The sequence below is a fragment of the Lacerta agilis genome, chromosome 12, assembly GCF_009819535.1.
Source record: "Lacerta agilis isolate rLacAgi1 chromosome 12, rLacAgi1.pri, whole genome shotgun sequence".
NCBI lineage: Eukaryota > Metazoa > Chordata > Lepidosauria > Squamata > Lacertidae > Lacerta > Lacerta agilis.
Window position 1 is genome coordinate 45600587 of NC_046323.1, and position 25967 is coordinate 45626553.

General features: G+C 44.0%; 1 protein-coding gene across 1 annotated transcript in view; it reads right to left on the reverse strand.

Annotated features, from left to right (window-relative positions):
• Positions 1 to 6894: 6894 nt before the first annotated feature.
• Positions 6895 to 25967, reverse strand: part of DPP6 (dipeptidyl peptidase like 6) — a 358183-nt gene continuing 339110 nt past the window's right edge. Inside the window, exons 17-26 of the mRNA XM_033164933.1 lie at positions 24231 to 24278; positions 19588 to 19686; positions 18156 to 18225; positions 13051 to 13245; positions 12698 to 12752; positions 11562 to 11673; positions 10837 to 10895; positions 9777 to 9849; positions 9581 to 9654; positions 6895 to 7732 (exon numbers count right to left, since the gene is read on the reverse strand). Of these exons, the coding sequence (XP_033020824.1) occupies positions 7586 to 7732; positions 9581 to 9654; positions 9777 to 9849; positions 10837 to 10895; positions 11562 to 11673; positions 12698 to 12752; positions 13051 to 13245; positions 18156 to 18225; positions 19588 to 19686; positions 24231 to 24278 (932 nt within the window). The 3' untranslated portion in view covers positions 6895 to 7585. The remainder of the gene's footprint in view (positions 7733 to 9580; positions 9655 to 9776; positions 9850 to 10836; positions 10896 to 11561; positions 11674 to 12697; positions 12753 to 13050; positions 13246 to 18155; positions 18226 to 19587; positions 19687 to 24230; positions 24279 to 25967) is intronic.

Genomic DNA, 25967 nt, shown 5'->3' on the forward strand with positions numbered 1-25967 from the left:
TTGCCACCTCCTGTGTTTTCCTTGGAGTGAGCTGGGAGATGGACTGCCTAGAAGGCTGTGAGAACAGCAGCTCCAGCCTCCTCCTTGCTTCCTACCTCCCAAGCTCCTTGATCCATCCAAAGCAAACTAAAGTTTTACTAGTGTAGGAGATGGGAATGGTTGCTGGACCACTAAATAGCTGCAGGCTGTGTGTTTCTGGAGACACTGGGTCCTCCATTTCCTTACTACACAAAGTTTTAAAGGTGAATCAGAAACTGCCTAATATTTCAGGATTCCCTCACTTCCCACCCCCAATACTGAGGGTGTGTGGACCAAACAGTTGATGCCCCCATTCAGAAGCTGACAAACACTGACTAAATACAGCTAGTGAATTAAGCCACTGGAGGAAGAATTCAGTCTGCAAGAAAACAAAACCAGCTCGTCCTTATTGAATCACTGCAACTGTGCATGAAAATCATGGACGTGTAAATTCGGACCTATAAAAGTGCTCCATTGTCATGTCTCCAAATCGCCTAGCAGGATATTAAGAGGCTCAGCGATGTTAGGGTTGCCCTCAGCCACCCCTAGAAGCATCACTGGGTGAACAGGGGCTGGTTGCTCAGAAATATTCCCAGACAAATCCCCCATGGCTGGCCTGAGCTGTGTTGCACCATGAAGATAAGAATTAGCCTGAGGAGTCAATCATCTTGGCTAACCCACTTGGGCATCTTGTGAAAGGTTAGTTAGGAACGGATAGGAAGATTGAACAACTGGCTCAATTAGCTGTTTATTCTAACCTGTTCTCCCCGACACGTTCAGTTCTGCACAACTGAAAACAGCCTCCTAAATGTCACGAACAGACATTATACTGCCAAGGGGAGGGGATTCCTTTTTAAAATGATTATTCTTTCTTTCTCTCTTTGCAAGAAGGTGTCGCAGAGCCGCAGTTTAAATCCTGCCAGGTCCCAGGAGCTGGAGCTGAAACCTTCCGGCAAGGTTGATTAAGTCCAGCAATAGACACCCGTCATCCCTCCAACGCAGTAGGGGTAAAATTAAATGAATGGTAGCTTGTCGTGGCCAGAACTCCAATATTAATAAGTGTCATGCTGAGCTCAATGCGCTGGCCAATGCATAATTTATCTGGCTTCATAAATATCAAAACATGCCACAGCTGCTAGGACTTTCGGCACAAACCCCACAAATGTTGCTTTAATTATTCAGTGGCTCGGTTCTGCAGAAGCCAGTCAACCAACCACTTCAAAGGTAGAGTTTAATAAAGTATCAACTGCAAGAGACCATCCAGAATGGGATGATGGCAGTGCCCCTTTATGCCTTAAGGGGTGCAGAGGGCAAAAATCCCACAGAGAGAGGCTTAGGGAGACCCGCTCAACCGGCTAAGTAAAACATCTGATCAGTGCCCTCGCGAGGGACTGAGACACACCAAAAAATACTAACAAAAATCACAAACAGGTCTATTTTCTCAGAAGGAAGCTGACTAACGTTAAATAGATTTGCAGGAGACTGGTGGTATAGGAGGGAGGGAAGCCTTCATGATTTAAACATATGCAACACAGGTTAACTAAATACATGTATAAATCTAATATAGAACAAGTATTTACATACCCACCCAGCCAACTGAACGAAGTTGTATACTTCTTAGACTGTCTGTAAGCAATGCTCTCATTTGGAACTATTCACAGCTGCACTGTTGGAATCAGCTAATTTTAGAATTCTACTGTTATTATTTATATCTCAGCTTTTCTTCAAGGCACCCAAGGTGGCGTGCATAGTTCTTCACTTCCCATTATTCTCACCATCGTGCATCTACAAGCCTCCCAAACTCTCCTTCCCTTGCCCTGTTAAGGTCATATGCATTTAAAGTACACTTATATCACTTAAAAAGCTATGGTTTCCCCCAAAGAATTGTGGGACCCAGAATTCATTAAGGGTCTCCTAACAACTCTCAGCACCTGCAACAAACTACAGTCCCCCGAGTTCTTTGGAGAGGGCTGAGCCATGACTGTTAAAATGGCGTAATAGTGTTTTAAATGTTTGGTGTGGAAGTCATAAAGCATTACAGATCATTTAACCTCACCCATTCTCCTGATCTGTCCTTCACCCGAGTCTGTTCCATGGCTATACCTAGCACAGAAGTAGGGAGTCTGCAGCAATCCAGATAATCCTGACCATTGGCCATGCTGGCTGGGGCTGATGGGTTTTGTTAGTCCAACAACATCTGGAAGGCCATGGGCTAGCAGGGCAGTTGTGTCTTCCGAGGTCTTTCACCCTGAAGAGCAGTTGGAGGGAACTGCCAGCAGTTGGAGGGAACTGCCAGCTCCTAGGTGAGTTTCCTTACAAGCTCATTCCCAGGAGAGTGTCTGAATGAGACACAGGTGTGTTTGGAAACAGGTGTGCCATATTGGTTCACTAATCAGAGAGCTCCCTGTAAGCTGGCCTCTCCAAGGGAAACCCAAGTTCACTACCTTGTTTTCTTATGCTGAGCTTAGCTGAAAGGCAAGAGGGTGTCCCTTTTGTTTAATAAATTCCATTACTCCATATATATTTGATATTCGGGTCTAGAAGGCTTTTAGTTCCTGTCTGTGGCCTGCGAAAGGTCCCAGGTTTAATGCTCGGCATCTTCAAGGCAGGGGTGAACTGGTTCTTGATCTAAAACCCTGGAGAGCCCCTGGCAATCAGTGTAGATAATACTGAGCTATGAGGACCAATGGCCTTAAATAATAATAATAATAATAATAATAATAATAATAATAATAATATCCCACTCATTTGACTGGGTTTCCCCAGTATAAGGCAACTCCCTATAGTCCTACATTCCTTTGCCCAACAACATTTGAAATCCTAGGAAAAAATGTGCGGGTGTGTTCATGTCACACATGCCGCTGCCATGTCCCTGCTGCAGGAAGCAGGTAACGAGAATATTCAATGCTACACGTTTCCTGTACAAACTGTGTGTCAGTTCAAATACCCGGAGCAGATTGCATTTCAATTGTGTGGATGACAGATGCTACAATTGCAAGGAACAGGTTGGGCTGTTGATGAACGCGCGCGAGAGAGAGAGCAGGAATTGGAGCCCGAAGCAAATGAATGATGCTCCTTGCATCTAGACAGACAAGAGGCAGGAACAGCTTACTGTATCTCACATGAGTGTTTCATTGGGGAGGTGAGGGTGGGTGGAAACAAGCCAGGGCTGCATTTTGAGTTTCGTTGCTGTCTGCCCTTTCTGCAGCATACTGGCTTCTTCCATTCACACTACTCTTGAAAGAACAAGCAGCTTTGCTAACCCATTGAGGCCAACTGATCTTGACAGGGTGTTTAATGGCATATATATGTATATCTCCTTTCCCAGTAGAGCCTTGATTGTACCAAACAGTGATATCCAGTCACTGTATCAAACACACACTAACAGCCAGAGAAGTTATAAAATAATAATACAATGGGTACCATTAATAATGTATTACTAATTAGAACTATTATAGCCAATTACTATTTTTGCATGGTTCAGTCAGAAGGGAATAGCTAGTTATTCAACGGTCTGGAAAATCACACATTTACAGATCTCAGAAAGCTCTCTGATATTGAATCAGACCCCAGATTCATTTAGCCCCAGTACTGTTTACTCTGCTTTTCAAAACTCTTCATTACATATTTTTTAGGTGCCAGGCAAAAATGTCTCTCTGTTACCAGGCCTTGTGCTGATTAAGCAACCTATGGCCTTTTAAATGTGTTTGTGGGAAGAGGGGTTATTGGTTTGCTTTTGCTTTTTTGTTATGTATTTTGTGTTCCAATTTTGTATTTTTATATTGTAAACCACTCTGTGCTCTTCAGGTGAAGGGCAGCATACCAATTTAATAAATGATAGTAATAATAATATAATGCACTTTTATACTCTAGTTTCACTAATCTATGCCTCTATATGTACCACAGTCCATGCATTTTTTATATACTTTACTTGGCTTGGAGAACTGCCTTGCAGAATTGGGAGAACTTTGCATTTCACAGGGAAGCTGTGTTTCAGTTGGCCTATTGTTTCTGAGAATGCATTTGGCAAGTTTGCTGTTAAATGCAAACTGAATCACATTTCTCTCCCATTCCCATGGGATGCTGGCTGGGGGTCCTGGGAGTTGTAGGCTAAAACAGCTGGAGGGCACCACGTTGACTATCCCTTGTGCAGAAGGTTATGTGATGAAGCGAAAGCAGAAGATGGATCAAAGCACCTTGATGTCAACGGCACTCAGTGTGGGGGAAATGTGAGTGGGTTGTGGCCTGTAATGAAGCCCCCGTCACCATAAGCAGCAAAGGAGGAGCGGGGAAGCATGGTGTAGTGGTTAAGAGCGGTGGACTTGTAATCTGGTGAACTGGGTTCACTTCCCCGCTCCTCCACATGCAGCTGCTGGGTGACCTTGGGCTAGTCACACTTCTCTGAAGTCTCTCAGCCCCACTCACCTCACAGAGTGTTTGTTGTGGGGGAGGAAGGGAAAGGAGAACGTTAGCCACTTTGAGACTCCTTAAGGGGAGTGAAAGGCGGGATATCAAGTCCTAACTCCTCCTCCTCCTCCTCCATTTAGCTTGCAGGGATAATATTGAGGCGTATAGCACAGTGCAGACGGTCAAGGTTGGTTTCAGTGCCTTCTACGAACGGCCACGTATTATTGAACAAAACGTAAGCACAGCGACCTGGTGGTAAAATAATGCTTTATTTTATGGATGAACAAACACTACTATGGCGCACCTGGGTTTTCCCTCTACAAAACGTTACGAACAGAGCAGTCAGTGAGCTCCTCTGCTCCAATTCAGTTCAGGCACACCAGCCACAAAAAAGATTATTGAAACCTGGAAATCTGTAGTATTCACATGGTCTATTTGGAATTTGGCCGGAGGAAGCAGCATTATTCTGCAATCCCTGTTCGTGTGAATTCTGATGAACGATAAATTATTAGAGAGAGAGGAAGGAAGGAAGGAAGGAAGGAAGGAAGGAAGGAAGGAAGGAAGGAAGGAGAGAGATATGTCCTCACTCCCCACTGGAATTATCTCCCATGATGATCTAATTACCACCAACAGCCAACAGACTGAACCTAAAACGAAACAGAGGAAAAACGAGGAACGCTGCAAAAGTGATCTGCGTCGCACTGCTGCCTGGGATGGGCATTTTAACAACAGTCACAATGTAAAAATGTAGAAATTGGCATTGACATTCAAGCTGTCCAAATAATAATAATAATAATAATAATAATAATAATAATAATAATAATAATAGATCGCACAATTGATATAGTTCGAATGAATACCTCTAAGGGGTCTTAATAAGCAAACAAGTGTTATTGCATGCATGCTGAACACAAGACGTAATAATACTGGATTGCAGCAGGGACTCAGGGAGGGAGACTCGACAAATCAAAGACTTACATTCCTGTTATATACAACAAAACGAATTATACAGTATTCATACTAGCTGTACATTTGGTCTGAATAATTTACATTAGCCAAAACAGACAAAGGAAGAAGAAAAGGTGTGAGGGGGTTCAAAATGGTTTGAAATATTTTTGTCTCTCCCAGGACTCTAGCGAGCAGGGCTTGGGGGGGGGGTCGCGTGGGAATAGGAGGGAACCGTAGAGAGGAAGATGGCTGTGTTTAGAAGCCAATGAGGAAAAAAGGAAATGCAAACTTGCAATCCCAAAACCAAAGTTTCATCATCACAAGAGATAAGACAAAAAAGAAGAAGAAGAAAAGCTCTTTTGTTAGCACTGATTAAAATGCATACGTTGTTGTGATGGTAATATCTGCAGATTTAGGACAATTACAGTCAACACAGGTTGGAGCTGTGGAAGAGTTAGGAGAGAAGAAATTGCCGCACAACTGAGTAGGCAACCCATGCTTTGATCCAGCCAGGCAGCTGACATAGCAAGGCAGGAAATCTTAGCCTCTAAACCAGGGGTAGGCAACCTAAGGCCCGGAGGCCGGATGCGGCCCAATCGCCTTCTAAATCCGGCCCACGGATGGTCCAGGAATCAGCGTGTTTTTACATGAGAAGAATGTGTCCTTTTATTTAAAATGCATCTCTGGGTTATTTGTGGGGCATAGGAATTCATTCATATCCCCCCCCAAAAAATATAGTCTGGCCCACCACATGGTCTGAGGGATGGTGGACTGGCCCATGGCTGAAAAATGTTGCTGAGCCCTGCTCTAAACACTGTCAAGATCTGACCTTTTAGGTCAGGGGTCGGCAACCTAAGGCCCATGGGCCACAAGCGGCCCATGGGGGTAATTTAACCAGCCCAAGCCGCCCCCGAACTGAGCCACCCACTTGGTGAGCCCCTGCATGCTGCACTAAACTAGCGTGGTGCGGGGACACGCTTTCACGGCGCCAGAAATCATGTCTGCGCAGACTCCGGAAATCATGGGCAATCCGACCCACGGAAGGATCTTCGCTGGAGAGAACCGGCCCAGGCAAGGTAAACCTTGCCGACCCATTTTAGGTCCCAAAGATATGACCCACATTTGCTCCACCCATTCTCCACGACAATGAGGACCAGAAGCTTGCTGTTTTGCATGACAGCTGCAGTTATTGACCTTGCATTGGTAGGCCTTTAAACTCTGTGGTGTGACAACTGTCAGGCACATTTCATTGCCTCATTACAACTTCGAGTTTTTTTTTTGTTTTTTTTAAAGCATTGGACAGATTGCTTAAAAGCCTGTTTCATGTTAACAAGACCCATAAAGCTAAGTTGCAATCAGTGCATTAAAGAAATCTCCAGGAAGTGTTCCTGCATGTTTTAGGAAGTAAGGGGAGCCTACACCATGTAGTCTACTGTATTTAAGCAATTTCTCCCCTCTCCCCTTACCCAGAATACATTGCAGAGCTAAAGGATTAGTACAAGGCTGAAGTAAAAGGAAGTAGCAGATAAACACTATATACAGAAAGACCTATACAGTGCATGAAGTTTAATTAAAAGTTGGTGTGACTACAGCGGGGCTTGCTACAAAGGAAACCTCTGCTCAGCGGAGCAGTTCTGTAGCAATGACCAATTCTCTGAAATCCAGAGGACAATGGGCAAACAACACATAAGTTGGTACCTTGGAAAAATAATTGTGCTATAATCTTTATTCCATGGTTGGTAGTCTTATCTGAGACAATGAGGCGCTAACTAAGGGAACCCTAACACAGACAGATGGTGGGTTTTTCATTCCTACCGCTTGAATACTTTCAATGCAAAGGGGTTTGTTTAATAGTCATCTTGGGGGAATCTCCTCCTAAGTCCAGTTTCCTGATTTGAGCATCTTACTCCAGAAGTCACTTTGTGGCAAGAGAAGACATGAAGATCCTTTCTTTTCTTTTTCTCATTCTGAACAGCAGTTTCTGCAGAGTTCCTCATGCTTAAATGTTCTCCCGTTCAGGAAAGAGTCATGATCTAGTACAACAAGCAGGTGGGCTGCTTCTCCTTTTCAGTTTTTTTGTTAAATACATGCTCATGTAATGCTTCTTTCTCCGGGGGTGAAACAGAGAGATTCAGTTGCATATTATTATTATTATTATTTATTATTAATTTATTATAAACTGCCTTGTGCTCATGAGCACAAGCCCGAAGGGTTAATCCTCATCCTCTTCCTCTTTCGTTGAAACTACGGGGGGTTTGTCCTGGGGTTTGAAACACTCTGCGAAGAAATTGACCACGGACTTGTACAGGTGCTGCTCCAGGGCTGGGTTGTTGAAGTAATGACCTTCATCAGGGTATATCTGAAAAGGAAGGAAGGACGCCATGAGCAGGTGGACAGGTAAAGATGCGCCACAGCTGGAGTTGAAATCCACCTTGAGAAACATCCAAGCTCATCCTCTCAAATCCAGAGCAGCCTTGCTACCCCTTGGGCTAAACGCAGAGGCATTTGACCCTTAAGAGATATGAAGTAAGCGGCAATGATTCATTGAGCAAGAGATGTGGGACATAATATAGAAATGTCTTCGTGGCAGAAGTTGTAGAAGAGTAACCTAAGATTTACTGCTTGTAACACTTTTAAGAGAAAACTATGTGAAGATTATTTATAGACTGCATTTAACACCAAAAAAGTTAGCCAAAATGTACAAAACTAAGTCAATTATGTGTTAGAAGCGTAAAAGGATAAAAGGAACCATTTCACCCCATATGTGGTGGAATTGTAAAAAAAAAGCCAAGGGCTATTGGAAAATGATACATAATGAGATTAAAAAGATGTTCTAGTTGATGATTCCCTAGAAACCTGAAGCTTTTCTTCTAGGAATTGTAGATAATGGTGTACCCAAAAAGTTGGTTAACATATTCATGTATATAACGACAGCAGCACAAATACTGTATGACCAAAGATGGAAAGGAGGAGAGGTTCCAACAAAGGAAGAATGGCTTTTGATAATTATGGAGTATGCGGAACTGGCAAGATGAACAGCGAAGATTAGAGACCAAAATGATGAAAAATTCACTGAGACTGGAAGCCTTTTATTGAGTATCTAAAGAACTACTATAGTGAGATGAAAATGCAAGCAGGGTTTGAAATATGAGCAACAGCATTAATTATTAAGATAAACAGGTTAAAATTGATGTATTGAATAGTATATGTGAAATATGCAACATTCAATGGTAAATATGGAAACCATGGAAGGGGAGGACAAGAAGTCAATGCATAAAGTAATTTATGGCGAAAGAAAGAAAGAAAGAAAGAAAGAAAGAAAGAAAGAAAGAAAGAAAGAAAGATGAAATAACTGGACAGCTAGCTCTTTGTCTCAGGCTTCCTTTGGCCTAACTGAGCAGCTGTAGCAGGAAGGCAAATGAAGTTTAGATGAAGACTTACCTTTGGGTCTGGCTAAAGGGAAACTGCTGGGGGGGGAGGGGGTTCTCCCATTGGGAGAGTGTGTTTTCCCACCAGGCACAGCACTGGGGCTGGTTGGTTAATGGCCCTGTTTGCGACCATTCCCATGAGGGATGAAGGCCCTCTCCTGTGGGGCAAACACTGTTCTCTTTCTTCCAGGGATTCTGGGACTGGAAAATACTCTGTGTTGGGGCTCTGGGGATATTGCTGCTTCCCACTTTTCTGAACCCAATGGTGGGCTTTTGGCCTTTTGGGGCTGGGGAAGTGGGGAGCAGAGGGGGCAAACAATGAGATGACCACAGAGGTCTTTTTTTATACATTGAACGTTCACAATCCCCCTCCGCCCTTTTTGGATCATATTATGGGATGCTTGTGCACCCCTAACAGCTATCTCCTATGGCTTGCTCCTCCCCCTTTTGCTACTTCATTGGTATAGTTGTGGAGTTTGCCGTTTTGAGGCTATTTAAAGCTGCATCCTTCAGTAGGCAAACCACAGAATATAACATGCCTATTGACCCTCCTCCTTACAGCAGCCAGTTTCTATGCCCCAACTTCCACTTTTCCATATTATGGCATGTTTGCAATGCGGGGTTATCAATCTCCGGCAGCCACTAAGAGCCATGATTGTGTGGTCAAAAAGTACACCACTGCAATTTCACTACAAAGCACCACACTGGCTGTATGCAAAGTTGCCTATGCAGATAATGTGTATTAATGAAAAGAACATGAACATATAACAATACTTTACCTGCAAGCTGTAATTAGCCTTTGCCCTAATTAGGTGTGTGATGAGGTCAGCAGTGTGCTGGAAGTGGATTTTCTCTGTAAAATCAGATTAGGGATCATTAAGTGCCAGAATAATAATAAAAAAACCTGAATAATAATAATAATTTTTTTAACATGCAAAATGTGCTGGTAACAGATTGTGTTCGCAGAAGCCTTACCATCAGCAGTTGCATGAATGATCAAAAACTTCTGATCTTTCAAGGACATCGCTTTATGTGCCAGTTTAGTAGTCTGAGATTAAAACAGAGGTGAGTTTCAGCATTTTATGTCCTTGCACTAATAGTTCTTTGAGAACTTTACTGAGCATGAAAATTAACCAGTGGACTTAACAACAGGGGCAGCACCTGCTGGGCTTTGGAGCTGCCTTCCTATTGACATGCGGCAGGCAACTTCGCTCAGCCTGCTGAAAACTGTTATTGTTTCTGCAAGCCCATCCAGACCTAGAATTTGGACTCATAAAGGCCCTCAGGAGAGGCAGCGCCACTCTCCAATCAAATTCACCTGGCACTATTTTAGTTTAGGTTCAGGTACTGCTTGCATTTTAAGGAATGGCAATGCAGATGTTTTATACTACCCTAAAGGTAAAGGGACCCCTGACCATAAGGTCCAGTCGTGTCCGACTCTGGGGTTGCGGCGCTCATCTCGCGTTACTGGCCGAGGGAGCCAGCGTACAGCTTCCGGGTCATGTGGCCAGCATGACAAAGCCGCTTCTGGCGAACCAGAGCAGCGCACGGAAACGCCGTTTACCTTCCCGCCAGAGTGGTACCTATTTACCTACTTGCACTTTGACGTGCTTTTGAACTGCTAGGTGGACAGGAGCTGGCACCGGGCAACGGGAGCTCACCCCATCGCAGGGATTCGAACCACCAACCTTCTGATCAGCAAGCCCTAGGCCCTAGTACCCTTTTAATTGTTTACTGGCTTCACCGTTTTTGAGATCTTGAATTATCCAACGCTTAAATTTTTGGAAGCCATCCAGCGATTTATTTATTTTGCTGCATTGGAAGGCAAGATTTAAACCCCCTAAACGGACGAGCACACCTATGATAACGCATGAAACACACACACACAGTCTCTGCCACCAGCGGATTCTCCGGTGATCCAAATTATGTGCCCGCAAGCAGCACCGAGAGGGCAGGGCTAAAAATCAAAGCTGTGTGTTGCATTTGTGCTAAAAATAGAGGCTCCTTCTGCCAGCTCCGTTATCCATGCCATTACCTCATATGCTTTATTGTCAATCCCTTGTAATCCCAAGTATCTTTCTGAAAAGGCCGAAGCTGAAACAAACAAAGGGAAATCAGTGAGGCATTACCAAACTCAGACCAATATTTCAAACAGCAAAAAATTAAAACCAACTGTGCTTTCTTTGGCCTGGTTTCTTCTAAGAGGTGCTTGCAAGCTTTATAATTTCAGAGGATTTTTTCCGCTTTATTTATCTGGGCAAATAAAGATTTTTTAAACAAAGATACCATTTTATCCTTTTGGGCATGTCGCTGGCCAAAGCTGAAAGGAATTATCTGTCCCAGACACCACTCAGGTGCTGAGATTATAACTGGAGTTTGTCCCCAAAGTGCCATCTGCAGTCAGGGATGAGGAGGCCACCACCTGGGGAGAAAGCGGCCTTCTTAATTGTGGGAAATTCCTGCCTAAGGAGACTTGCCTGGACTTCTTATTTTTTCTGAGGCCTTCAACTTTATTGCTGCTGGTTTTATCTGCTGTCTTAATCCTTACACTGTTTTGCTGATGTTTACGCTTATGGACGCAAGCAACACAGAATATTTATATGGAAGGGTCCCATCCAAACCCAATGCGGTGTAGCGGTTCAGGTGCCAGAATAGGACCTAGGAGACCAGGGTTCAAATCCCCCCCGCGCCCTCAGCCATGAAGCTCACTTAGATTCTCAAAGCCAATGAACCCATGTCCCTGCGTCTGTCAGTATTTACCATATAATCTGAAGTCTGTCAGTGGGGAAAGAGCAGCACCACAGGAGAAGACGGGGTCCTTGTTCTCTTCTCCAGAAAGGAGGATATAAGAGCTCAAGTAGCCTCCATAATCCTGAGAGGAAAGGGGAAGAAACAAGATGAGGGTTGGAATGTAAAAACAATCCTTCTCAGATGGAGAGAATGCACCTTATCACAACGCTGCCCATATTTTAATAGCTTGGGAAATGGAAATCCATCAGGGAAAAGCTTCCAAACAAGCAGGAGATGGAAATAAAAGGCTCTTCTGTGCTATGCTCTATGTATTAAGATATGCTGCTTATTCACGGGGGTGGAGTGGGGTTGCGTAACCCTTCAGGTGCCATTGGACCACAACGCCTAACATCCCTGACCTGGCTGGAGCGGATGAGAGTTGGGAGTCCAACAGCTTCTGGAGGGCCACAGTCATTTTTGTTGTTTGCTTGCTTTAAGTTACGCCTAGAGGTTTAATGTTTTAGGGATTTATTTATTTATTTATTTATTTATTTATTTATTTATTTATTTATGCATTTTACTGAATATCAATGTGGCATCCCCTTTGAAATGCACACCAGCAAACCTTATGTACAGTATATTCTGGCGTATAAGACTACTTTTTAATCCAGGAAAATCATCTTGAAAGTTGGGGGTTGTCTTATACGCCGGGTGGAAAATCTGTGGTCGAGTATATCTCAAACTCTATATTTTAACTGGAAAAGTTGGGGGTCGTCTTATACGCCCAGTCGTCTTATACGCCGGTATATACGGTAGGTTTGAATCAATTCCACTTACAATTCCACAGGCCTCGAGGGGGGGGGAATGAATATTATCCAGGAATTAATGTGTAAAAATAAAGGCGAGAGGGCAAGGGAAAGCAAAGGCTCACAACACAGTATTTTCTCCCAAACACTTGGCACCCTCCTCTTCCAAGGCAGGATTTACAAGAAAAGAAAACACAGATTGATGACTTGATTAAAAACCCAAGGCTCTCTCCCTCTCGGAATCAACAAGCAACGTGCCGCTGTTAAAAAGACGGCAATAATAAACCGCAGGCACGCTCACTCAATCAAGATGCAGATCTAAACTCTTAAGCTGAAGGTGAAGGCTGAAAAGGCACTCACCTTTCCAAACACACCGACTCTCGACTTATCAATATATGTGTTTTGCAGCATTGTGCTGAAAAAAAAGAAAGAAAAGAAGGACAATTTGATTATCTCAAAGCAAGAGGGTGCCTTGAATATTGCAGCCAGGATGCATTAACAGCAGCACAGGCAGAATTCCAAGTTGAGATGCAGAAGCATCAGCTGCCAAAAGGCAGAGGCTATGCTTGCTGTCCTGAGCGCATCATGTTCCTTTGCAGCGCCACCACATTTTTTAAAAAACGGAATAGTACAAATCATTGAAAAGCAACAGCAGCAATTCCCAGGATGCAGTGACAAACAAAACAAATCCCCCAAAGGATTCTTTCATTCACCAGACAGCTTCCGTCTGGTCCTTTTCCTCGAAAACACCCAACCGCCTCTTCACGTCGTGGAGCAGCTTGGTCCCTTGGAAACCGCTTCCACGCCCATCAAACTTCATCACAATGGCGCCATGCGAGCTGACCATAACGCTTTCCCAGTTCACCTCAAACTTTTCTGTCACGCTCTGTGTGCCTGGAGTCCCATCGCTATAAAACAGGAACAAAGCAAGTGGTATCTCATTATGATGCACAGTGACAACGAATGGTTTAGGAAAGCAACAGGAAAGGAAGGAACTGCAGCTCAGGGTTGCATCATATCATATGCTGTAAAAGCAGAAGGCTACAGCTGCAACCTCTGGGGTCTCCAGTTCAAAGAGTCAAGGCAGCAAGCGATGGGAGAGACATCTGTTTGGGAGCCACTGCCAGTCAGAACAGACCAGCCTTTCTCAACCTGGGTCTCCCAGATGTTAGACTGCCATTCCCATCATCTGTGAATGACCAGGGCTGATGGGAGTGGTAGTCCAACAACATCTGGGAAACCAAGTCAGAGAAAGGCTGGAGCAGATCCACTTAGTACCCTCCATCAGTCCATAGTGTTCCAGGATTTTGGAAGCTGCAGTCCAAACATCTGGAGGGTAACAGGCTGAGGAAGGCTGGAGTAGACACTGCTGAGGCAGATGGACAAATAGTCTGATGTAGGGGTGGGTGAACTGTTAATTTCAGGCTCTCATTTCTCCAACCCTAAATTCGTTTCTCCAAGTTTTTATATCATGTTGCAACAATTCTCATTGAAATTTGACCTCATGAAAATTGACCAGCATCTTACTGCATTTCCCCCTCCTAATATGCATGTCTATATGAAATTTTGTCAAATATGCACATTTTTTGCAGTGCAATCTTCTCCCGTATAATGCATTTTCATATACTGCGTTCACTAATACTACATGCGCATTACCCCACAACATGCATTTTTGTACACATTACCCAGCCGGAGGGACTGCATTTCAGAATTTGGAGAATTGCGAATTTTTGAAGGATGGTTGTGTTTCAGTTCTTGCTCTGTTTTGGAAAGTGCAAATTGGGCAATGTTCACCTTTGAACAGAACTTCTCCACTCCTGGTGGTCTGACCTGCTTCCATTGCTCCTTCCTCAGTGCAAGTGAATGCAAAATCCCAATTTCTCACATTTATGGCTAACAGCTGAAACAGCGGATTGCACATTCATAAAATGTGCATGCGCTCCCCTTAACTGGAGCTCATGAATCTCCTTGTACAAGGCCAGTGGCATGTTTTTATGGGCCAGCAGGCCGCAAGGTGTCTCCTTTCACACATACTGTGAGCCTCCATCCTGCCTCCCCCACCCCCAAATACAAGTCCTGTCCAGGTTTCATTCTGCTGGGAAATGTGGGAGATTGTCCCAGAGACCCTGTAATGACAGCTGCATCTTTTATGCATTTTATGCTGCTTTCAGACACCCCTACTATAGGAAATTGGTAGGTGACATCAGCATCGGCTGGATAGTTCGGTTGGTTAGGGCATGGTGTCAGGTTCATAATGCCAAGGTTGCAGGTTCAATCCCCACATGGGACAGCTGCGTATTCCTGCATTGCAGAAGGTTGGACAAGATGATCCTTAGGGTTCCTTCCAACTCTATGATCTCCAGGCCAACTCTATGATCTTCCAGCTCTATGATCTGCCAGGCCATGTGCCTCAATGGATACCCAAGAATGTTGCTGACTAGTCCTGGAACTACCGCTCTGGCTGAGATGCAAAAGCCCCTCCTCCAGAGGTGACACACAAGCAAAGGAAGTCAGAGGCCTCCTGTTGCCCTACTTGTTTAATGGCTGAAAGTAACAGAGCTTATTTTTTCTTTCTTTTTCAGGGTTGCAGCCAAACAGATAAGTTAACAGCAACGTGAAGTGTGATATATCACAATGCGTTTCCTTGCCAAGCCAAGATGTCAGATTTTATTTTCTTCGGGCAACAGCACATTTAACTTCTCATGGCAGCAGCATATCCGCTTCAGATTTCAAAAGGCAATGATGGGTCTTTGGCAAAGCAGTGTGAACGCAGCAGCAATTTCATTTCATTTCATCTTAAAATAAATTATTTTCATATCACCTTTCACCCTGAGACAAAAAAGGTCCTCAACTAGGTGTTTAACTACAACAGCTCCTCAAGCAATTTAATCACAACTAATTTTTTTATTATTAAAAATTAAAAAATTAAAATTCTATCTACATTAGGCCAGGCCAGCATGTTCTCACAGTCCACCAACTGCAACTTCCTGTCCCCCCCCCAAAACCCTTGCAAAAAGCAAAAAGGTTTAGGCCCCACTTCTGAAAATGCCCAGGTTGTTAGCTTTGTAGATATGCTGGGGAAAAGAATTTGATGGGAATGGTGCCACACTATAAGAGGAAGAACATCAGTTTAACCCCCCAGTGGAAGAAGCACCCAGAACAGAATCTGAAAATGTATTAGGGTGCAGGAGGAGGCCCACTCTTGAAATTTCCTGGGCTCAGTCTAGCCAGGGGAGGAACAGCAAACCTGTTGTATTGTTGAATTACAACTCCATTCACCATCCTTGACCACTTGCCATGATGGCTAGGACTGATGGGAGTTAATTAAGAAGGCTGCCAGTTCCCTGAGCCTAATTTAGGGCTTTAAAAGTTAAATTAGCACAGTGAATTGAACTGAGAAGCTCAGTTGGTAGAGCATGAGACTCTTAATCTTAGGGTCATGGGTTTGAGCCCCACACTGGGCAAAAGATTCCTGCATTGCAGAGGGTTGGGCCCTTCCAACTCTATAATTCTATGGTGCTATGTATCTCAAATGCATCTTCCACCAAGAAAATTCTGCAGGAAAGGATGGGGATGTTTGCTGGAATAGGCAGCACTTAGTGATACAGGAAAATCCTTTCCGGGTTGGTTGGATGCTGTGTGTGGGTTTCTCTCCCTGCCGCCGCCCAATCTTTCCTGATTTGCATTTATTCAACACACAGCCCAGCAGTGCATCCTCATTCTGAGGCAGTCTAATCAAGTGTCGTTAGCTTGATGAGTACCAATCTTCCTCAAGCACTTGTATAATGAAGCACATTTCCCCAGAGATGATTTTTGACGTGTTACGCCAGGCTCCATGACAGAGCTTTTGTCCTCCCTTCAAGCCAGCTTCGGGGTGACATTTTGGAACACACGGGCAATGTCATGCCCTCTTTTCACTTGCAAAGGAAAAATAATTGTTTGACTGTATTTATTTACTTTTCATCCTGCCAGCTCCACGATGGCTCTAGGTCACATCCCAGGAAGGATTATGTGAAACCAGCCAGGAAAGTGTTCAGACTCTGACCAGGACCATATATGCAGGAGAATTAGGCTGCCACAGAATGAAGTGTGCTACTCGTTTGTTGATGGCTAGCCCACTTTTGAATGCTCCTTCACATCCGTAACATCACCACCCTACAAAAGGAAAGCAAGCACTGAAAAGGGAGAATATGTTCTATTCCAGCCCCCAGCTGCTCTGGTTTTCTATTTGCTGGGAAGTTTTTAACATTGGTGAGCATTTAATAATGTCACCCTTTGCCCCAACATTATGTGCTGCATGTGCCTAAGTTCTGATGCTTGGGAATATTGTGGTTTCGTGCCACTGCTGTTTTTAATTAGCAAATATTTTTCAAGACCCAGCCAGCATGAGCAGACTCAGCCCAGCCAATGAGGCAATTGCTTCATGTGGTGAATTGGTTTTTAAGGCTGGTAGAGAAAGATACATCTCGTCTATCATAAATGAATGGGAGTTGGATAAGAGCAATGGCGTTTGGTTGGAAAATTCCCACTGGATCTGCGGTGATGCTTTTCTGGAGAATATATATTTTTGGCTTAAATTAACCATATGCAATGGATATTACTAGGACCTCTCTTTCTTAACTATGCACAAGAGGGCAATTGGCTCAGAAGATCCAGTAAACGTCTGTGTCTGCCACTCTCTGCCCTGACTCACGTAGGGAGGGACCACAGTACACTGGCAGAAAGGGGTGGAGGAGAAATTCTATCCAGTTTGCATTGAAAGGCAAACTGTCCAAATCCTTGCTTTCGGAAAGAAGCAAACTGAAAAGCAGCCACCCTTCGAAATCACAACTTTTCTGAATTTTGCAAGTGCAGTCTTCCAGCCAAGCAGTGTGCAGAAAAATGCACCCACTAGGGCAAAGCATGCAGATATAAATGCATATTTTAGGGGAAACAATATTCCAAAATGTATTGCGTTGGCCGAAATGGCTTGCAAAAATGTGAACATTTCTCAAAACTGCATGAGTTTATTACAATAAATTTTGTACTAAAATGCTGAAGAAATTTCATGAGGATTTCTTTTCATCTTTCTTTTAATTGCAGAAATGTGGAGGAGGGAATTCAGGGCTGGAAAAACGAGAAACTGGGAGAACCGGAAATGAAACGGTCTGGAAGGCAGGAAGATGGAGTGGTTGCCCTGTGCTGAGTCAGGGTGTCTGGCTGGCAGGGCAGTGTCTGGCTGGCAGGGCAGAACACAGAGATGCCCATGGGAGGCGGAACAGAAGCCAATGGCAGGCGGAGTCAACTAACTCTTCTTTCTTCCTGTTCCCTGCTGCGTTCTATAAGGGCCACACTGAGATAAGGATGGGGAGGAAGCGAACAGGCAGTGCTACCCTCTGGACTGGCTGCAAGTAGGCAGATAGGAGCTTGTTGAAAACAGAGGTTGGTGGGAAGTGCCACCTTCATGCTAAGGGGGCAGACTCCAATCTAGCTCAGCATTGCCTACAGCGACTGGTAGAGGCTCTCCAGGGATTCAGACAGGGAACGTTCTCAGCTCTACCTGCAATTGAACCTGGGACCTGTTCTGCGTTCAGAACAGATGCTCTGCCCCTGAGCTATGGCCCCGATCCAGTATGGCAGTTTCCTGTTTGCTGCAACGGCCCCTTGCTCCTCGCCTGCTCTATTCCGTCCTCAGCTAGTCAGCTTTTGCCAAGCACTGCTCCACACCCTAACTTCGGATGTCCAAAACCCCATGTTTCTCCTAGCAACAAGCAAAGCGCAGCCTGGGTTGGGTGCCTGGCTGTCCCCTGAAAACGATACGATTCATAATGTTACTCACACAACAAGAAGCAAGGGGTAGTGCATGTTTTCGGTGAAGACGGCCGGCTTTGAAATCTGCATCGGCAATTCTAGGTAAGAGACATAAGGAAGCACTTAAGTTTGAGGAGGTTGTCATTATGCTGAATGATATTCTGCTTTTGCTGGTAACACGGCGGCGCTTCTCAGTGGGAACGGCGTTCCATAGACGAGCTTGGCAAATAACACCTTAACAGAATATCGACGCCTTCAAAGAGGAAAACCTGCCCAGCATCATCGAAGATGACAAGGAATCTGGAGCTAAGGTGCGTTGCCTGGTCATGCACCAAACATGCCATTAGTGGCCACTGATATGTATTAGTTCCTCTGTAGGCAGATGGACGAGCTGCAGAACCGCAAAGCAATAGTTTGGAAGCACTAGGGGAGGGACAGAGAGATACTACGTGAAATAAAAATATCCCACGGCGAGGAGGAGAAAGCTGCTTTCCTCTTTTCCTGCTTTCAGGGTTTTTGAAGACAAAGGGTTTCTTCTCGTGCATTTTAAACACCAGGGGTTTGATTGCAACTTGCCCTGGTAGAATAAAACGAAGCAGAGAAGACTTAATTGGATGAACTAAATTAAGAAGGAGCATTTGCAGGAACAGCACACTGGTTGAAGGAATGTGTCTTAGAAGAACAAATAATTGTGCTTCACGTTTTCTACCCCCTTGGGTGCATATTGGTGGAGGCATAAAGAGGGCTGCTGCAGGAGATTCTTCCTGCCTTGGTTTATTTCCAAAACGCTAACGACAGTGCGCACGAACAACGGCCTGGCGATCAGTAGCCAGATTAGCCAATAGGTTTAAGCGGTTTGCTTTGCAATCTTCTCATGACACTCTTGCCTAATTAATTTATTCCATCTGACTTGCTAATAGATAGCTGATTTGTATCATTAGCCGCAGGACAGCCAACAACACGTGGCTTTAAATATATTTAAACCAAGGCAGAGATAATCCAGCATGTAAGACTGGTTTCGAACATACAGCTAGGTCCCGAGGAAACAGTTGTGCAATTACTGTCAGTATATATTTATGGCTCTGTCCGTCAGCACATACCTATTCCAAGGCTCAAAGCAGATGATACATTTATATGTCCATTCGCATTTAATGTGTCAGGTTTTCTCTTTTAAATAAGGAGTTGGGAAACCCTTTGCATCCTACTGCAGTTCCTGCAAAAACCACCCTTCCTGAAGAAACTACTGTTGCTTCAGGCATAAGGCAAATAGAAGCTTCAGGGGAGCCACCTTTGTCAAGTCCATGCTGGGGGTGGGTAAGGGTTAACCCCCTTCCTCCCCACAGAACATGCTCTTAAACCTGATAAAGTCTCCATGGGTTTATTTTTAATGGGGAGGTGGGGTTAAAATTAAAGAGCAGAGGCAAAAATAAGTAAAGACATAAAGAAAAGGAAAAGCTTACTGTAATCATGAATCTTGATTTCTGTGTATTCCACTTTGGGCATCTGTCTCTCTGCTACTGCCTTCTGCACCTTTTCATTTAACTCTAGGTCAAAGAGTTCTGGAAGAACAGGGAGAAAAATAATAATCCAAGATTTGTTAATTCTATACTGATAAAGAGCAACCGATTTTTCCCCCCATTGTGCAAAACTGGAGGGAGGGAGAAGCGGGGAAACAGAAGCACAGAATTTGCAAAATGGGCAATAACTAGTTGGAATATGATGGCCATTGGGAAACTGACAGCGTAGGTGTGTGCTATGAGAGAAGTTCCTGGTAGGCCTATAGCTCAGTTGGCAGAACATGAGAACCCCCCTCAATGATCCCTGCATTGCAGGGGGTTGGCCTAGATGATCCCTGTGGTCCCTTCCAACTCTAGTATTCTGCGATTTTGTAATCTCGGAACTTTTTTTTTTTTTTTTTTAGCACAAAGCAAAAGTCTGCTGACTCTGCAGAAGACAGTCCTCTTCTAATAAGCCTTCTAAGAAGAGATTTTTTTTTAAAAAAACATCCCAGTCAATACCTGTATTAGATTTGAAATAGTTTTTATACATGTAATTGTTTTGACTATTTTTACACATGTAATGGTCCTTACTGCTATTATGCAACTGTTTTATATCTGCTTTTATGGCATTGTGGAGTTACTTCAAGGTGCTTCATAGGAAGTGATCTATAAATGAAGAGAAATGAATGAATAACCACCGTTCTGAAGCTTCAGCCCAACATTGCCCATTCAGAAAACCAACCAACTTATACTGATCCGCTGTTCGACATTTATTATCATCTTAATTATGTTCAGGGGCATTTCTCCTGCTGCCATTGATCGATACTGGCTGCTCCAGTTTTCAGCTGCCACTAAATGCAGGTTTTCATTGCGAATTTACTGTGTGGCGCTGTTTCTTTTTCAATTCCTTCAGTCGATCAATAGATAACTCAAGAGAGAGGGAGGCAGGGAGTCGTCAAATCCAGCCCTCCTGACCCCTTTCCTTAGCAGCTGATCAGCACCACTGATGCCTCCTCCTCCTCCTAATGCATGGCTTTACCTGGATCAGGGCATTGGAGCATCTATACTTCTGATAGGGAATTGCACTCAGGAATCAACAAATGCAGAATCCATGTGTTGCAAAGGCAAGGTCTACATTTGGTGTTCTTGAGAAGAAGCACCAGTGTTACCTATCCTCATAATAACCTCAAGCTAAACTCTACTTTGTTGGTAGCTCTTTTTTTAAATCATGTGCATATTTGCAAGGTATTGATGATGCATCCTACAGATTGATGCACATTATATTTGACAGGGAAGCCAGTGAGCTAACAGGCTGGGAATTTGGGGAGGAGAGATTTTCATTTATGCATGAATTATGATAATCTATGCTTGGACCACCCTAAAAACCGGGGGTGGGGTGGGTTTACAGGTCTTCTTTCTCCCCTCCACCCAAGTGTATCATTTCTGCAACTCGTAATCATATTCTGGGCTCAAGTGTTTGTCTCCACTGAATTAAAAAGGAGAAGGAGCATCACAAAAGCCTGCCAATTCCAATCAATGTGGGCCACCCTCCCCACAGCTATTTCAGCAGGTGGGTTTAATGGTTCAATGAGTATTCAAACTTGTTCCTGAAAAAGCCTGCTCTCATCTTTATTGAAATCATAACCCCAGCGAAAGCTCCAAAGCAGCAGACTATTAAGGTTGGTTAAATGTTAGGATCCTCATTTAATTATGGCTCGCACAATTAGCTTTATCAGCAGAAAGAGGCTGGCCACGCTGGGACTCCAGAAAAGCCATTCTATTTGCTCACATAATTGCATCAAGAGGAAGGCGGGAGCTGAGTGGGAGAAACAAGAGGAGACTGACATATCTCCCAGAGAATTCTCAATTTATTTCCCTGCCTTGGGACAGCTGGGAACTCTTGTCTGCGCAGTACAAATAGCCGGCTCTTAATTAAATGTAAGCACACCATAATATTTGGTGGGATTTACAGTTATCTGATTGCTGCAGAATAGTCCCTTAATGTGGCCTTGTATTATGAAGTAAATAGAACTTTGCTAACAGGGGCCACCACAATGGCTTTCTTTATCCAATAAGGCAAGAGAGCACCAGGCATATGATAATCAAATGCAAAACGAGGCAATTTGGCAACGTTTGTGCTTGCCTATATTTATTTATATCACACTTATCTGGGAGTAAGGCTGTGTATACAGCATGCATTTAGAGCACATGACTTCCCCCAAAGAATCCTGGGAACTGTAGTTCGTTAAGGGTATTGGGAACTGTAGTGCTGTGAGGGGGGTAAACTGAGGTACAGCGCCAAGGGCCTTCTGGCGGTTCCCTCGCTACAAGAAGCCAAGTTACAGGGAACCAGGCAGAGGGCCTTCTCGGTAGTGGCACCCGCCCTGTGGAACGCCCTCCCACCAGATGTCAAAGAGGAAACCAACTTCCAGACTTTTAGGAGACATCTGAAAGCAGCCCTGTGTAGGGAAGCTTTTAATGTTTAATAGATTATTGTATTTTAACATTCTGTTGGAAGCCGCCCAGAGTGGCTGGGGAAACCCAGCCAGATGGGCAGGGTATTATTATTATTATTATTATTATTAATAATAATAATAATAATAATAATTATTCCCATTTTGCTTTGGGGGAAGCCATGTAGTTTAAATGCACTGTGTGTATGCAGCCCAAGTCCCACTGAACTTCAGAACAGACACAGCTAGGATTGCAATGGTTATAAGGCTATTTTGCTTTTCCTTAGCCTTGGCCTCCTTTATCCCATATCCAGATTCACCTGCCTCATCTCTAGCCTTGCTTGAATGCATTTTCTCGAAGGTAGTTCTGTGCTGAAAGGTTTTGGTTTTGCTGCGAAAGCCAGCCATCTGTGGTGAGTGAAAAATCCTTACTTTCTAATCTTTTGTACAACTGATTCTGCATCTGTTTGTAGACCTTATTCTCCTGATCTGGTGCTACATTCTCCTGATCTGGTGCAGACATTCAGCCCTTGTATATTGGTGGGAACCGGGTGGAGAGGGTGGCTGTATTCAAGTTTCTGGGTGTTACTATCGAGCAGGGTATGACCTGGAGCGCTAATACCATTGCTCTGGTAAAGAAGGCCCACCCAGCAGAGACTTTATTTCCTCAGACTTTTAAAGAAGAACAATCTGAGTGAGAGACTGCTGGTGTCCTTCTATCAAGGCAGCATAGAGAGCATTCTTACATACTGTATCTGTGCTTGGTTTGCCAATTGCACAGTCACCGACAGGAAAATGCTCCAGAAGGTCATAACCACAGCCCGAAAGATTATCGGTCATCCTCTCCCATCTTTGGACGAACTATATAGCTCCCGTTGTCTCAAAAAAGCAAACAACATTTTACAGGATTCATCTCATCCTGGATATAGTGCACGGTTGCCTTCGGGCAAGAGATACAGAACAATTAAATCAAGAACGAATAGACTAAAAACAGTTTTTATCCAAGAGCTATAACTATTTAAAATGCTGTAAACAAATGATATGATCTTTGGGGAGTCGTGATGGATGGTATGTATGTGTATGTGTATGTGTGGTTGTAAATGTATAAATGCGTATATGTGGCTGTAAATGTGGGATGGCATTCGATTTCGTTGTACTATGTACAATGACAATAAAGTATCTATCATCTATCTATCTATCTATCTATCTATCTATCTATCTATCTACTTGAGTGGGGCGGAAGAGAACATTTGCCTCCTCTGTAATCTCCTAAATTCAGCACTTCCCAAACTTGTTGGACCACTTGGAAATGAGGATCATTATTATTTAATGCATCTGTAAACCACCTTTCTCCCAAGTTGGGATTCAACATGTAAAAACAACATAATAAAACATATTTAAAAACAACACAATGAAATAAAAAGTAAAAACAAACAAACTAGTAATTAAAATACACCAGAACACATTTAGAGCCAGCAATTAAAACACCGTTTGCCCAGCGATCAGCACCACTGGCAACTAACTTTCTGAACAGGAAGGTCTTAGCCCAGGCTTCCTCAAACTCGGCCCCCCAGATGTTTTTGGCCTACAACTCCCATGATCCCTAGCTAGCAGGACCAGTGGTCAGGGATGATGGGAATTGTAGTCTCAAAACATCTGGAGGGCCGAGTTTGAGGAAGCCTGGTCTTAGTGAACAAAGAGGGAGTCAATCTAACCTCACTTGGGAAAGAATTCCAGAGTATGGGAGCAGCTGAAGAAAAGGCTCTGTTTGCTGGGGATGTCAGCTGATCGCTTAATAACTCCCCCCACTTAGTGCCACTATCATCATCAACAAAACCAGCCCTGTATTATGAAAATCTTGGGCCCTTAGGTCAGGCTGCTGAGAAGTGCCAGCTCGATGTCCTCTAGCCTTTCTTTCCCCTCTTCTGTCAACTGACACAATTTGGTAGCCAGCACCCCGACTATCATTCCACACTTCTAAGCAACCTCTTCCCCCTCTTCTTCCAATCCAAACCCAAAACACGGTTCATTATATTGTCTTTCTGCAGGCCTTTGACCTCTGGTGGGAAACTTGCCTTTCTTTCCAATCCCCCCCCCTCCCCAATTACCGAAGTCTGAAATGCCTCCTCTTCCGATGTAATGACCACTTACTTTGCGTATCTGATGTGTTGTGGACTGTTACCACTGGAACTCTTGGACCTTGAAAACAGGGAGAAAGAAATGCAGCACATTAAAAGAGAAAGAGAGAGAGAGAGAGAGAGAGAGAGAGAGAGAGAGAGAGAGAGAGAGAGATGCATCGAAAAATTATATTTAAGAGCCTGATTCCGAATCCCTTGGAGCCGGCCGAGGATTACATTTCATGGAAGGCTGATCTAAGCAGCAAATCACCCAGGGATAATTAGCAACCACCAAACAGAAAGACATGTAAGACAGACAGCCTTTCCCGATGGAGTGCTCACTGTGTCTTCTCTAATTTGTCAATATTTTAATTAGCGCAAACACAATTAAAATCATTTGCTTTTTTAGATGATTCCAACATTGTGCAATTTATGCTGCACAAAGCATTTCTATCTTTATGCACCCGAAGGATGGGGTTCAAGGGAAACAAAAGCTTTAAAGATGCAAAAAATTCTGGATAGTTTACTGCTAACAAGAACAAGCTGTCATGGCCCCCTGGCTTCAGAAATCGCTGCAGGACAGGATGCGGCAAGGTAGATTGATGCAATGTGCTGGAGGTGGAGAAGAGAAGGCAGTGACCACTGCTGTCAAAGAAAGCATGCAGACAGATCTAGACCATTTGATCAGTGGTATAAGTAACCTTAACCTCACTGCATTTTGTTTAGGTATACAGTTTTCGTTCCCAGCTTAAGCTCAAAGGAAGCCAGAACACAGCTGCGCACAGCACTGATTGGCTGGAATGAAACCAGTGATGTCACTAACTCTCACGCACATCCGAAGCTGTCTTTCAAGGTTGTAGAAATTGATTCTCGAAAAAGTTCAGAATGGAAAGAACTGCACATTGCATTTTTAAATCACACGTGGTCCTTAAAAAATAAAGAAGCAGAGAGCTGCCTGGAATGGAGCAAGGGCAAGACAGACTACCAAACCAGCAGTCAATCTGCATGTCAGTCAAATGTGTTGCAATGAGGAAGAAAGAAAGAAAAAACAACAACGCAGGCTTGTTTGCATGTGCATCTGTCCCTACTCAGAGTGTGACAAATACTCAAGTGCCCCTGCTTTTCTTCTGTGAAATGTTGGCGCATATGAATTAAATTATCCTGCTCACGCATTCAAAATGCATGCAGGAAATGTAAATGATAAGCTCTTTGATGACTAAACATATTGCGTGGAGCGTGAAATATTCTGTCAGAAATCGGCTTTCGCAGTTTGCTCTCTTTCATTCTATTGAGAGGAGACAGGCCAGACAGAAAATATGAGAATTTTGGAAGCACAGTCAATTGCAGCTCCTACTTTGCTTGTGCAGCAGCCCAACGAAGTGACTCTTGTTCTAGACCAGTGTTTCCCAAACCTGGGTCTCCTGCTGTTTTCCAACTATAATCCCCATCATCCATGATCATGGGTCCTGCTACAGTAGCTAGGGATGATGGGAGTTGTAGTCCCAAAACAGCTGGAGGGCCAAGTTTGGCCATCACTGCCCTAGAGCATTCAGGAACATGCCAGATTCCATCAGTCTCCACTGGTGGGACATCCGAATGGGGCCACCACCCTTACAAGGGGGAATTGCCACCGTCAGTCCAACGTTAACCAGATAACGGTCTGACCATGACAAGGAAGTGCATTGCACTCCCCCTCTCTTCAGTCCTCATAGCACTTGGGGCAATGATCCCATTGAGAGTGTGCCCTGCCTGGTATGCTGAACTGATGTGA